Here is a 15,469-nt window from a genome sequence, read left to right on the forward strand (position 1 = left end):
CAATTGCTTTCTTTTCCTTTGGCTAACATTTTTTTAGTAAATTGGAAAATAATTTGAGCGTTCTTATTGGGCCAATTCTCCCTTCATTTTGAAATTAAATGTTTTTATTTTTGCAATTAACCTCTGGCTTAGTGTCCCATTAGATCTTCTTGCTCGAATTCCAATTTGGTTAATTGCATTAAACCAAGCTTTCCTCCTCATTTTATACTGTCCACACTGGTTATTACAAATGCAGTAGTAATTTGATAGAAATGTAGTCATTGCAGTAAAATAACACAGGACAATTTGGAAAAACAATACCTAATAGATAACAATATTTTCAACATGTTTGAGTAAGAATATTGAGTTATTTAAATAATGTTAATTTCTTCAGTTTTAGATTATGTGCCTATGAAATTCAGGGGACACCCACTCATGGCTTTTGGGGTTCAATTTTAGGACACTCCCATTCCTCATCAAAGGAGATCGATCGAGTGCTGCACAGAGCGGGACGAATGTAACAAAGATCTGCACCCTACGCTGCCTCCGCTGAAAAACAGAGGTGAGGAGAGGAAGGCTGCCCGGCTGGAAGAAAATCAAAACGCACCCTGGCTGGAGTGGCTCACTTGGTTGGGTATCTTCCCGCAAACTGCAAGGTTGTGGGTTTGATTCCTGGTCAGGGCACACGCCCGGGTTGTGGGTTTGGTCCGCAGTTGGGGAGCTTGCAAGAGGAAATCAATTGATGTTTCTCATGTTGATGTTTCTTTCCCTCTTTTTCTCACTTCCTTCCCTTCTGTCTAGAGTCAATAGTAGAAAAACATTTTAAAAAGTAAAACTGTGAGTTATTTTCTCTTTTCTAAATGAATCTACCTGTACCGTTCTTCACTGCAGGGACAGAGGGCAAGGCAAGAGCATATAAGGAAACTGTCATTCAAAAGCATGTGCAAGTAGTTCTTGGAAAGTGGTCGGTCTTACATGGCCTTCTCCCCCGTGAATTTTACTTCTTAGCCTCTCCCCTCGTCCCCTTGGAAAATACAGTTTCTAGAGCTTGGAGTGTGTTTCAGGAGAGCATGGAAGGGAGGCAGTGTTTCATGATTACCCCTAACTATTATTCAGAGGTTGTACTTCATTCCAAAACCGCTCTTTGTCTACATTTATTTAAAAAATAAGGACCTGAAAAAGGACTAAGTCAGCTTGTGCCCTGGATGGCATTTCCTTTCATCTGTGCTAGAGTAGCTACTTTTTAGTCAAGTCACATATCATATATGGGTAAAATAGAGAGAGCATCTACAGAATTTAATTTGAAGACTCATGCATTTAAGTGTTTATCATTAAAAAAGAAAGATTAGCACCCCAATACTTCTTGTTAAAACCAGCTCTCGTATTTCCTTTCCCCTCCTTTTTTCTCACCACAGAATAAATAATTTGAAGTTGTCACAGAACTCTAAGTCTAAAGTCATAGATAAGTAGTTTAAAGTGGTTCTTCATGTTTGATTTTATTTCTTGAGAAAACTCTTCAAACAAAATATAATGATATTTCATGGTTTTCATGATAACATTTTATAACTCCTGTTTTTTCTATAGCTTAGAAAAGGTTTACAAGTTTGATTCATAATAATTCACATTTAAAAAATTTTACCAGTCAACATGCTTTGTGTTAAGGATACAGAAATAGATGAAGGAAATTCTTGCTCTCAAGATGTGCCAGTAGGAAACGAAAGAGAAACATGTAAATAATGAATTCAGTCAAGAACATTGCAGCAATAGAGAAAGATTAGAAAGTGCAGTAAGGACATAGAAGAACAAGGGGCTCCCTCTGTCTGAGGCGAGAGGATGTCAAAGTAGCTTCAAGGAAGTGATACTTGAACAAGACTTTAAGGATGAACAGAAGTTTGCCATGCAGATAAGGCAAGAATAAAAATTAAATAATCATAACAGTTAACGTACCCAGACAGTATGCTAAGTTTACATTAATTAACCCATTTGAGCCTCATACAATCCTATGAGGTACTTAGGATTCCTGTGCCCCGTTTAAAGACGAGGATATTGCAGCACAGTGAGGTTAATAAACTTTCTCGAAGTTGCACAGCCTGTGAATACCAGTGACTCTAAGTAGAGGCAGTGGTAGTGCAGAGGTTTGGTTTGTACAGTCGGTGAAGCATTCACAAAATATAGGCACATGAAACAGCATGGCTGCTTGAAGAAAATCTCATTAAGTTGTTTGAAGCCTTTGAACCTCACTATTCAAAGTGGGCTTGTGGACCAGCAGCATCAGTATCTCTTGGAGCTCACTGGAAATGCAGAATCTCGGGCTGCATCCTGGACTACTGAGCTGCATTTATGAACAAGGTTCCTCAAGTTATTTATGGGCATGTTAAAGTCTGGGCAGCACTTTTGGCAGAAAAAGGCAGGACCCATATTGTTCACTGAGAGGTTCACTGATGTCAGATTGCAGTAAAATTCTAAATGCTGACTTTCAATTTTTGTAGTTATTCTTTTTTGAACCTGTTCCAAAAAGTAGGTGGGATGTGGGCAACATTTTGAATAGGCCTGGTAGAAGGGGCTTAGGTGTTGGGAGTGGGGGAAGGAGGAGGGTGAGGATTATCTGGAAATGAAGGTAGAAATGCTAGATTTTAGAGTCTCTTTGTCGGGTGATAAGGGTTTTCGCTTGCAAGTGGAGGTGCTGTGTCCTAGAAGTAACAGTAGGGTTTGGGAAAATTCTGACTTCCTTTCAGGTGCCGAAAGGGCTGCAGTGCATAAATTGTCCTGTAGATGGAGCCAGATTTTAGAGTTGACCAGGCAGGCGAGGGTGTACTCTTTGAGGAGGTTGAGGATGTAGGGACTGTTAAAAATAGTGAAGTCTGTAGAGAACTGACTGAAAAAGCTTAGAAAAGAAGGGCAGCAACATTGAGAAAACAAGCCCTTGGTTCAGGCATTGGAAGAAGGATGCGGATGGATTATAGTGAGGACTCCCCCCAAGTGATAGGCTTGGGTGGAGTTTAGTGGCATTATGACTTACTGCTTTCATCTCCGAGGATGCCGGGGTGTCTAGGTGAGGTCCCGCCTGATTCTACCTCCCCCCTTTGGCACACTCATTTTGGTGTGAGGCAAAAGTCCTGCAGACTGTGGTCTGCAGGCACTGACGTTTTTTACATTGCTACACCAGAGAGCTTCCGGGGGTTCCTTGTTTGTTTTGCTTCCATCATATGTAAGGGTCTTATTGGAAGGGTACTGTGTATCTTTGCTGGTTATCGGTAATGCCTGAGAGTTGCAGCCATGCTGGATTATGTCTACGTACGATACATTAACCCAAACATAAAAGGCCAGAGTGAAAGGCAACAAGCATTTATTTGAGATCCAAAGGAATAGCTGTTCAGGAAGCATCGGTTCAGGCAGAGATCCAGACTGTTTCCCTTAGGAGGTGAAGGTAAGAGGTGCTGATGAGAAAGGGAAGGGGAACAAGTACATGAACAGAAGGAAGAAACTTCTGTAGGTGCAGATAAACTAACATAGTGATGCAAATTCTAAAAAGTGTCTTTAATTTTCATATCTGCTTTCCTGCTAGCTTTGCAAACAGTTATTGAGAACACACGCCCTGCTTTAGGCTCAGTCTTAACATTCTAGAGGCCTGAGGAGTAAGACTTGTAAGCCAGTTCTTCTGGGATGGCAGCTCCGACTCCATTTTGAAATGGCCCCATTTATATTATTTTTCACAATTCATATTGGAGATATGTGGTTGGTATAAAACCCAAAATAAAGAACAGGGATGATGTTAAAGAGTTACAGACCATCCTCTTTTTATATTTTTAATTTTCGCTGTTTTGTTTCTTATACTCAGGACTACCCCTAACTTGCGGGGTTGGGCAGTAGCATAAGTGTAGGTCCACATAGCATTTGTCTGCATATTTAAAACAGATAAACCAATATAGAAGACCGGTAACTAAAATACACTCTGTTAACTTAACAAGTGTGTTTTTGTGATGGAGAGCACCAGCTTGGCATCTGGATGCTGGAGCCACTGAGGCGTCTCCCTTCCATCGGAGGGGTGTGAGTGATGCGGGGCCACATTCTCGGTTTCTCCTGCACTCTGAGGGCCTCACATGCACGCACATGGACTCCTGTTTTGTTTTGGTCTCAGCCTGTGGATAGTGATGCTGTCAGCTAGGAACGCCCGAGCACTCACCTGGGCCTGTCTCACTTGTGGCAAAGCCCCCACGGACGTTTCTGTCTGAAGCCAGTGTTGAGGCTGGACAGGGCCTTATGGTTCTTATTAGGATTGTAGGACTCACCTCAGCAACAACCATCCGGGAACTTTGAAAACAAAAGATTTATTATTCCCAGGTTCTCCAGGGTATAGGGCATGTCTGAGGGCAAGGCAAGGTCATGGGTAGCGAGGGGGAAGGAGCACTATGCCTGTACTGGGGCTGACGGTAGGGTGCTAGAGTTTTGCAGGTTCACTCTTCATTGGTGAATTGAAGCATAAGAGCCGGAATTAGGTGAGGGTTCAGTTAAGAAAAATCAGGTTTCCTCAAGTGGGCGTTATCTAGATTACCCAGGGCTTTCTAAAAGGGAACTTCCTGGGCGGTGCGGCCTGGTTTCTAATCTAGTTGTTTCACCAGTAGCTGTGCCATGCAGCTGGCCGTGTGGGTGTTCAAGATGGGTGTCTTAGAATGGACACCTTGGCAGCTAAAAAGTTTAATACCAGGCACTTACGCTTTAACGCTCCATCCCTCAGCTTATACTCCACTCACCTGTCTCACTCCAGCCACCACTGGCCACCCCTCAGGACTTGGGGTGCACACACCTTCTGCTTAGTCCACTCGCAGGGGAACAGGGATAAAGAAGAGGGCCTCACAGTTCCTGCACGCAGACACAGACACAAGGCCCTTTAGACAGGACATTCCAGACATCCGGGCATTGGCCAGTGGTTTAAACCGCGAGTGGGACGGCCAGGGTCCGGGCGGAGGCTTCCTCTGGGGTCTGTAGAGCCCGCCCTACAGGGAAAGGGGCGTGGCGGCGGAGTGCCAGAGCAGGGCTGTAGCTCACAGCTCGGCGGACCTTCTCGCCTAAGGGCAACAGAAATTACATACTCATCGTGATCATTTGCTTATGTGGATGGAGTGCATACTTACTGTGGCTCTTTTTTAAGTACTGCACATATACTAGCTCATTGGATCCTCATTACAACCTGAAGAAGAAGGCACTGTTATTATTATCCCTATGTCACAGACAGGAAAGCTGAGGAATCCTGAGGTTAAATACTGTGTGAAGTTTACGCAGCTAGAATTAGTGGTGGATATGGGACACGGGCCAATGACGTCATCTCACGGAATCTGCTATAGGAAAGTCTGAATGATACTCTCAAAAAAACGTGCTTTCACCCAAGTACCTTTTAATTCCAAGTAAATGCTGGTTATCCATTTCATGTGACAGTTGATAAACAATGAGTATGATTACTTTCGAAGTAATCCGCTTGTTCTGTGTGCCGCACACAGACTATTGTCAGGCACACGTTAATTGCTGTTTTGAGAATATGGTATTAGAGCGTCGCCACTCTGCTGCTTGCTCATCCCTGTGCTTATACTCTCTCCCTCCCTCCTTCCCTCTCCTCTCCTTCCTTCTAATTTAACATTTATTGAGTCTCAATTGTGTACAAAGCTTTCGAACTTGAGGTGCAGCCGAATCACCTGTAGGGCTTGTTAAAATAGAGTACTGGTCTGCACCGAGTTCCTCACTTAGTAGGTCTGAGTGGGCGCTAGTGGTCTGCACGGCTGAGGAGCTCCCAGGGGACGCTGATGCCTCTGATGGAGACCATGCTTGAGAGCCCTTGTACTAGGCATCGCCTAGTGGGTTGTTATACATCATTACAGATTTATTATAACGTGGAATTACTCATATACATCACATATATACTTCATAGCAAATGCATCAGAAGTAAGATTCTGTTTTGAGATATGCTAATTTCAATGTACATACAGGCAAAATATAATATAGGATATAGGATTTCCACAAAGTTAAAGTTTATCTTTTTTTACTCAATTGAAAAACATATTCCAAGTTTATGGATTTTTTAAAATGCTATTGTTTAGCTGAGATATTGCCACTCACGAAGTAAACTCTAGAGGTGGCAGGTATTTAAGCAGTGAAACGTATGCCTTGTTCTCTGCGACACAGATAGAGCAAATATATGGTAGCTTCCTGACTGCAAAGGTGAGTGCCAGAATTTTCCTCCTGATACCTATTTTAAGCCCTTGGCGATATAAAGCGATACATGAATCTGAGCTGAATTCCTTGCCAGGGAGTAGTTTAACATTTCTTGAAATGTTCACCTCCTTTTTTGGAATTTCTGGTTTACACTGTATTTGGGAAATACAAGAGGAATTTAGAAATAGTCCTTTCATTTCTCATTGAACACAATAGCCTGGATATAAAAATTCTGTCTTAACCTCCTTTGTTACCAGGAAATTTCTCATTAGATTTCCTATTACAATTCTTATTGCAATTATGAACTGTCTTCTAGCCTTATAAAAACAGTCTTGTCATTTTAAGCTGTTACAATCCATCTACTTATCTAAGAGGTGTCGGTAGTGACAGACGCTATGAGGAAGCCACTGGTGATTCCGACGTGCCTCTCGGGTGAACCAGACTTCCCTGGAGGGCTGTCCGCTCCCCTTGCCCGAGCAGCACCAGCGACCGACCCACCGCACAGGCAGAAATCTGCTGCCCTAGAGAGAACTGGGGGCCCGGCCCTCCCCTGATAGCTATCTGCAAGTGTTCGCTTTCCAAGACTCTGGCAGTGACTTGAATGTTTACATTGTTAATGCTCGGAGCACAGGTAATGGCAGATTAAAACACGAACAGCAGGGCCAACAGAAACAAAGGTCTATTGATAAGGATCACGTCTTCATGACAGAAGACAAGGAGGCAGCAGGGAGGCTGCAGGGGATAGAGTTATTGGGGCAAAGAAAAGGAAAATGGGGAGGGTAATGCGAGCCTTTAAAAAGTGCTTGATGGTAAGGAAAGAATCCCTCAGGTCCCTTCTGGTCTCATTGCTCTCATAAATCAGAAGCGTAATCAGATGAGGAATAGATACAGTGTTCCTACAGTTCAGAGTGTCCTCTGCATGTACACGGAAAACTAAAAGGCAGTGAGGCCGAAAGTTTTAGTGAAATTACATCACTTGAATTAAAAAGTATTCTGTATTCATATACTAGTAACATGTTATATTTATGCAGTCAGTTCCTCTATTTTCAATTGAGTATCCAGTGTTCTCTTTGGTTTTCTGCAAATTCAGGCTTTGTGCTTGGAAATGCAATTTAAGCTGAGTTTCCAGAGATAGCATTTGCACGTGTATGTGCCGTGGTATTTGCACACCTGCATATGGGAACTTCTGAATTATGCTCTCACTGGCAGAGGTATTGTGCTCACCTTGGGTTTGTCGTTAACTCTGCCTGGAACCTAAGGGAAAGAGGCATAGAGGGACGATTTACTAAGATGTTTTGTTGTGTAAATCGTTAGCCTACCTTATTTTAAGAGCCTACAAATTATTTTCAAGATTTCCTAAGCAACACTTTTCAGCTGATACATGTGCTAATTATACCTGATTCCTAGTAGCAGCACTAAAGCCTGGCAGGCTTTCAGACAGGCTCTGTAGTCAGTCGGGTCCCTGAACGTTTTTTCTGGACCGTTGGCAGTGCTGCCGTATTTGTTACTAGAACACTGCTAATTTTTAATGGTCTCTCATTGAGTCCTTTCCGATGCAGACTATTCCCAATATTTGGAAAGTAGTTCAGATCATAACTAATTGTTAAACATATTATTTTAGACTGATGAGTAAATCATAATATTAACTATCATAATATTTGGATAAGAAATTAATGGAAAAATATGTGGATTTTAATTTATTGTAAATAATCTAAACTGTCTCTGAAGTATTTCAAAGTAAGATTGACTTTCAACTTAGATGTTCATGTTGATTTTCCGATTTTTAAAATTATGTTACCATTTGGGAAGACAGCGCCCTTGTTCCTAAGACGTGCACTCGGAAGTGTTTAGGGGAGGTACACTGTGTCTGTAATTCCAAATGATTTGCAAATTATACATACATACATGTAAGTTAACATGAATACAGAAATACCCAGCCACGCATCACTTAGTGACGGGGATACTTTCTGAGAAGTGCATCATTAGGCGACTTCATGTTGTGGGGACATTGTGGGGCGCGCTTACACAAACCTAGAAGTACAGCCTACTGCACGCAGGCAGAGGGGTGGAGTCTCGAGTGCCTGGGCTGCAGACCTGTGCAGCATGTCACTGTGCTGGACACACAGGCAATTGTAACTCGTTGCCCTGCGCTGTTAGGACAGCTGTGGTGACACCAGGCCATAGGAAGTTTTCAGCTTTGGTACAGTCTTACGGGACCACTGTCACGTGTGTGGCCTTTGACCCCGTGCCATTGTGCAGCACGTAACCGCATGTATATATGTTTGTGATACAGAGAGAGATACGCGGGCACACACACTAAGGAAACAAGGGAATTACAAAGCAAATGTGGTAAAATTAAAAAAATGGGAAATCTCTGTGGAGGGCATACTGGAATTCTTTATCCTTACAGGTTTCCTGTAAGACTGAAATTATTTCAAAATGATTAAAACATATGTTTATGTTGATGGTGAAGCAGAAACTATTGCAATCTTTTTTAAAGGAAATGTGGACAATATGTATGAAAGGCCTTAAACGATACCTTTTGAACTAGTAATTCTACTTCTGGGAATCTAGGTTAAGGGAATAGTCACTGAACGGTAGGAGGGTGTATGTGTAAAGTGCTCATCACAGAAGTTTACATAGTGCAGAAAAGATGCAGTTAGCCACACCTCTGCGGTCTGCCACGGAAGCGCACATTATCAGAAGATCGGCTTTCTGATTGGGGTGTGTCTGTATATGTAATCTGTAGTCTTTAAAACTAGTGTTGCAGAAAACAATTTTGTTTTGGAAAATGTTCACAATATTAAAAATGAAAACTATTTAGTTACAAAGCAATTAGAATGATTTTTCCAACTTTTCCTTGTGGTAAAGTGCACATAACATAAATTTATCGTCGTGACCGTTTGTCAGGGTGCAGCTCCGCGTATGGAAGACGTCCACAATGCTGTTCAGCCCTCGCCTCTGTCTGTCTCCGCAGCTCTTTCCACCTTGTGAAACTGAACCTCTTTGCCCTTCAACTGCGACCTTTCCCAGGGCCGCCCTTGCCCCGCCTGCCGCTGTACTTCTCCTTTTTTGGAGTTTGATCAGCCTAAGTACCTTCATCCTGGAATCCTGCAGTATTTCCCTCCGTGTGACCGGCTTGTTGCACTCACCCTAGTGCCCTCAGGAGCTGTCTGAGTGGTAGCATGTCACAGTTGCCGTCCTTTGCAAGGCTCAGTGGTGTTCCCTGTATGTCTATACCCACCTTTCTTATCCACTCGTCTGTCAGTGGATGCCCTGGTCTCTCCCATGTTTTAGTTGCTATAAGAACGCTGTTGTGCACATGAGTGTGTATCACGCCTTCTTGTGAAATATTTGTTCAGGAACATTTTTTGTTCATTGAAATGATGCTGCAGAGGTACACGGTAAAATGTTAGTAGTAATTTTCCTGAGTACTGAGGCGGCAGTGCTTTTATTTATTTTAGTTTAGTGGGTAAGGTTTTCTTTTACTTCATAGAACATAGAATACTTTTGATTGGGGGGAAAAAGTTACATTGGGTGGAATGAGGGCCCCAGGCAAAGTGTTCAGATAGCCATACAGTTGAAGGTATACAGCACAGTTGGAAAACCTCTTCTCTGTAGTAACCAAAGTCATAAATTACAAACACACTATTTAAAATTCAGTAACGGTAATCGTACTCTCAGGGGTATACGGTGCCCTTAATAAGAACGGTGCTAATATTATTACTATATAAGTGCACCAGGCTTTAGATCTGCTTTCTTAAAATATTTCCCGGAGACTGCCTGCCTCTAAATCACACGGGTGACTATGGGAAACCACGGTCCCGCAGAATAGACATCTCTGGGAGTGGAGTCAGGAAATGTACTTCAGTATAAAGCTCTACAGGTCACGTACATGATGCTTGAGAAATCATGGTGTAGGAGCATCTGACTTGTGAAGAACTTGGGTTAAAGCAACATGAACAATATTTAATAATTTATTCTTATAAAAGGATCACACAATAATTCTCTGAGTGGAATGTACCCATTCTTTTAACATATAATATGTTGAAAACTCAGGTATGTATTTTTGAAGAACATCTTTGTTTAAAGTGATGCACATCACATAGAGTATATTTGGCAACATTCGAGGAACCCTGTTCCTTTGTCTCCATCAGAAGATGACTGTGTTATATGTGCAATGAATGTAGATTAGTGCTTTTATACAAAGTCATGGTGTAGGGCCCATGAGAAAAGCCTACAAACCCATCAGCTGGATCTGAAATACAGATGGACCATCTACTTATATTATTACATCTTAGGGGCGTTGATCCATATGCACATTTGTTTATATTTTGTGCTTTGTTCTCGGTCAAGCCCATTTCTTACAGCACGCTCTTGAGTCAAGTGCCTAGATGAATGATGATTCATGATAGGTGACATTATTTAATTTGGAGGGTGTATATGTTTTAGCCAATTAGCAGATGAAAAGTACCTCTCACATCTTGCATATGGAATTTAGCAAATACTTTAGGGAAGAGTTGCTTCCTAATTTTTAGGTAAAAATATTCTCTGTTTTACGAATCTCTTTGCTTTCTTTTTAATTTCAGATTTTGTTGATGGATCTGCACACCAAAAAGCCTTACTTATATCTGTGACTGTTTGTAGTTTCCTCTTGGTTTTTATCATTTTATTCTGTTACTTCAGGTAAGTTTCCAACGTGCAGATGTGGAATTTTGAGTTTGTAATGTCTTTCTCATACTATCCTACCCGTTGACATTTCCCCGCACCAACTTCCTTTGACCTAATTAGATCTTAGATTTCACTGATAATATTAGTTACTATTGATAAATATTTGTCCTAATGAACCTATTAATAGATACCTATCTTATCTGTGTTTCAGGTATCCAAACCACCCAGATAACTTTCACCCTTAGGGAAATTAGGGCAGTTAAGAAATTAAGGAATTAGTTGCTACTGAATTTGATTGTAAGCAGAGAAATGAGCATGTTGAACTTAGCATTGTTCTAGTAATTTCTTATTTCCTGAGCTACCAGTTTCCCCTAGTATGGAAAGATATTTAAAGATAATTTATAGATTATTAAATTAAGTTTAGTTACTATATGAAAGTTAAGTATAATGGTTACAAATTACTTTTAGCCACCTAAAAACTTATTTTATAGTTTGTGAAATATCAAGAACCTTTAAATTCATGTCACCTGCCTCTTATAACACTCATTTATAAAACTGTTCTGCAAATGGGAGTTGATTCAAAGAAATTTATTCCTTAATCACTGATAAAAAGTTTTTGAAGTTTAAATTTATTTAACTTAACTAGATCATTGGTCTATATATTACCTTACATGAAAGAGTTAGCTGTAATGTCTTTTACACACCAAAAATTTGCATCTATATTAGTGAGGGAGACCTTAAAGGGAAAGATCTTAGGGATTGAATGTAATGGAACTATATAGAAACATTAACGGGCTGTAACCTGCCGGGAAATAATCAATTGAAAGGAATAGAGAAAATTGGAGGTGGTTGAATCTGAGTAAAAACATGTAGTTTACTTTAAAAAAAAAAAAAGTGAGGAAAGCAATTATAATTGGTATTTTGGAAACTATAACTGAGGGTAATAAATACTGAGCACTATTCTTGCATTGTTTTTATGTGCTAAATGAAAACCTGCCATCATTAATGTTTTATCTGCAGGGTTCTGCGGCTGTCATTGCAGTTCAGTGTCTAAAATGACCTTCCTCCATGTGTCTTTAGGTATAAGAGACAGGAAGCCAGACCTCGGTACAGCATCGGGTTAGCACAGGAGACCTTCATTCCTCCCAGAGAGTCCCTGAAAGACCTCATCGAGCAGTCTCAGAGCTCAGGAAGCGGATCAGGCCTCCCTCTGCTGGTATGAGAAGAACCTATATTGGATTTAAAGGAATGTTTTCTGAGAGGAAATGTCAGTAAATACAGGGTTTCATTTTACTGAAACAGATAGGGCAGGACAAAGATGACGTTCTGTGCAATCAGTGAGATATCAGATCTCAGATGCAGGGCTTCCTGATAACATTTTGACATATTGGGGGTAAGGTGATTGTTTTTTAATGTCAGTGTTTGGTTACAATCCAGACCCTCAGACATTCTGATAAAGAGCAGATTAGAAAACATTAAACAGGGGGCCATCTTCCCTCTGTTTTCAGTGAGGATAGTGTTACTGCACTTTGGCCTGGCTTTTGAAGGCAAAAGTATTACAACCAACTGGGATCTGAGTACTTTTACAAGGGAAGGAGGCTGCATTTCAGCCAGAGGGTTTATGTTTCAGGGTGAAGTCCTGGCTTTTCCATTCAGGAGAGGTTTAATTTTCTGATGGTCAACACTGCCAACCTTGAAGAAAATATATACTGAATCCAAGGCACTTGCTTTAATGAGAAAAACATTTTGTTCTTTATGGACCATGCAAAAAAAAAATTTGTTGGGACTCGGGATGGAAATAACAATTTTAATGAGAAATATTTTCCTTTATGAACTCCTAAGATTGATTTTAATGATCTTTATTGTCTGGTTCTGTCTTTGGATATCTCGTTTACTTTATTTCTTAGGCTACCTTTTATTTAGTTCTAAAGTATCTTAAAACAGTTCAAGCCATGAATCTATCTTATAACATTTGTTTGGACATACAAAAAGCTGTTTATATTTAATGTATACAACTTGAAGAGTTTAGCGATATATTCATGAAACCATCACCGCAATCTATGACATAAACATATCCATCACCTCGGAAAGTTTCCTCGTCCCCTTTTTACTTACTGGTTTTATTATTTTATGACAAGAACACTTGACATAAGATTCAGTCCCCAGCAAGTTTTAGAATACAATACACTACTGTTAACCGTAGGCGCCACAGATCTCCAGGACTGACTCATCTCGCAGGACTGAAACTCTGTCCCTGCTGACTGACACCTCCCCTGGAGGCGACAGAGCCTGCGGAAAACCATCTGGGACGGAGTCTCTAGGACCAAACTGATGCTACCTAGGATGTAAATGTTGCTTATGTGTGCGTTCCTATTATCAAATTGCTTGGTTTTTTACTTTTAGAATTAATATATATATATATAATACAGTTCTTATATTTAAGCATATTATTATCCATTTTTAAAAGAAAAGTATAAATATTGAAATCCCCTTTGATGTTAATGAATCAGATACTCATGCTCTTGGACTTGAAAACTATTTGTTTTCCTCCTTCTTACCCATCTTTCTCATTACTGGGGAGTTATTGCCCTGAAATCTTTGACCTTACTCTGTTACTTCCCTGGATAAGACATTCTCATATCCTGTAGCATTCGTGCGTCTCCTACCTTAGCTTGGTCTGCAAGGCAGACCTCTTCTCCCACCTGTCCTCCGCCTGCTCCCCGAGCTCTAGCATCAGCCTCCAGTAGTGGTTTCTCAAATCCAGTACGTTCTTACTTAATGTCGTCAATAGGTTTGTGACTTTAAGTCAAATGGCCTATATCAAAACCGATTTTACCATAGGCCAATTGATGAAAACAGGAGTTAAGTTTTTAAAGCATCTCCCCAAGGTTATAATGAAATGATATTGAATGAAACAGTATCTTTATGGAGAGATCTTCAGAGTTCTGGCTCCTGGCCTACCTCCCATTTTATCTCTGTGCCCACTTACCCCAGGCCGAGCCAGTCTGTCTGTCATAACATTTTGCTTGTAGTATCAATACAGAGGATTAAAATACTGTAAAACCGGTGTTAGTGTGTGTGTGTCTTTCGATGGACCCTCATCTCTTCAGGGGTGGAGACTATATTTCGTTCACTTTGTAGCCCACCAATTGACTAAATGGGCTGTTCAATAATTTGTTTTAAAAGCTTTCAACTCCAACTTTTACTATCTATGAAAATACTCTTTTTTTTCTATAATCCAGACACCAAAAAATAGCATTAGGCCTATATCAAAAAAATGAGTAAGAACAGCCAGATTGCCAGACACTGGCCTTGTAAATATGGTCTAATTTAATCCTCATAGCAATGCAGCGAGACAGTTCTAAACATATATCTCTGCATTACGCACCAGACACACAGGCCTAGACAGGCTGCCTGGCTGGGATGGGGAGAGGCCAGGATTCAGACCCAGGTGATCCGCCTCTAGACTCGGTGCTCTTAACGTTTGTGAGATGTGAACCGAGTGTGAGTTAAATCACATGAAGGAATGAAGTTGGTAGGAGCAGGCTGGGAAGAGGATCCTATCTACAAAACCAGTTTAGGAAAAAAATCTCAGTATTACAGATTTAAAATCTTCTTTTAGTGTAATGCAAATTGTGTAATCCATTATTATGTGAGTATCTCACCTTGATACAGATTTGTTATATACAAGAATTTTATTAACATAAGGGGAAAGTTCATGCTTTATATATTTTTTAAATGCCTTATATATATTTTATATACCTTTATATATAAATCCTTTAAGGAAGGAATATCAGAGGTTGCTTATAAGAATTAAGATAGTTTATATGTCTCCCCACCATATATGTACATATGTATTTATTTAATACATAGTATGGATTCAGTAAATAGTGACATTACTTTTTTCATTTCCTATTTATCTGAACCTGTAAAGGAAAAGAAGATGAAGTAAATTCTCTAATTGAACATTAAGCCTCATAAGTCAGGAATCTTTTGTGAAAAATCTTCCCAGCCTTACTAAGCAAAGTACTTTGAACTGTGTGTTTGTGTAAGGGTGTGTGTGGGTGTGTGCATGTGTGCACATGTGTTGCTAGTTCAGGGACATGTTGGAGAGTGCGGAGCATGACTGACAGCTGCATGTTTGCCAGTGTTTCTACACGCACATGGACTTCAACATTAAACACTATCAGGTGTCACTAGATAAGATGACATTTCTGAAATAGTGGTAACTCCTTATATAATACACCAGTTGTACCCATTTTACATGAAATACTTCTTCTCTTTTTGGAGTAACAATTATAGTGATTGTATTTCACAGGCATTTTTTAAATATAGTCAAGCTTTAAAACAGGTATCTGAGATGTAATATAGAATCAAAGTTAAGGTAGAGAAAAACCAGAAACATCTGTTAAATTAAATAAAAACTCAAATCACAGTTTCAAAATTTTTAAAGTTATTTTTTAGGTCCTTAGATGTTATAATAAATCTCAAAATACAAGCATACTTTTAATTTTTGAGTGTAATTTAATGACACTTTTTATTTGGAGACCAGTTGTTCCTATTCTTCCAAGCTATGCCAATTCCAACAATTCCATTTTGTTGAAATACAAGATGA

The 15,469-nt window shown here is 40.2% G+C and overlaps 1 protein-coding gene across 9 annotated transcripts in view; it reads left to right on the forward strand.

Annotated features, from left to right (window-relative positions):
* BMPR1B (bone morphogenetic protein receptor type 1B) overlaps nt 1-15,469 on the forward strand; it is a 349,197-nt gene that overhangs the window by 309,355 nt on the left and 24,373 nt on the right. For all 9 annotated transcript variants that reach the window (XM_071221262.1, XM_053923237.1, XM_053923241.1 and 6 more), the window contains 3 exons: nt 439-541; nt 10,773-10,869; nt 11,935-12,070. In XM_071221262.1, the coding sequence (XP_071077363.1) occupies nt 439-541; nt 10,773-10,869; nt 11,935-12,070 (336 nt within the window). The remainder of the gene's footprint in view (nt 1-438; nt 542-10,772; nt 10,870-11,934; nt 12,071-15,469) is intronic.

This window comes from Desmodus rotundus, chromosome 4 (genome assembly GCF_022682495.2).
Source record: "Desmodus rotundus isolate HL8 chromosome 4, HLdesRot8A.1, whole genome shotgun sequence".
Classification (NCBI taxonomy): domain Eukaryota; kingdom Metazoa; phylum Chordata; class Mammalia; order Chiroptera; family Phyllostomidae; genus Desmodus; species Desmodus rotundus.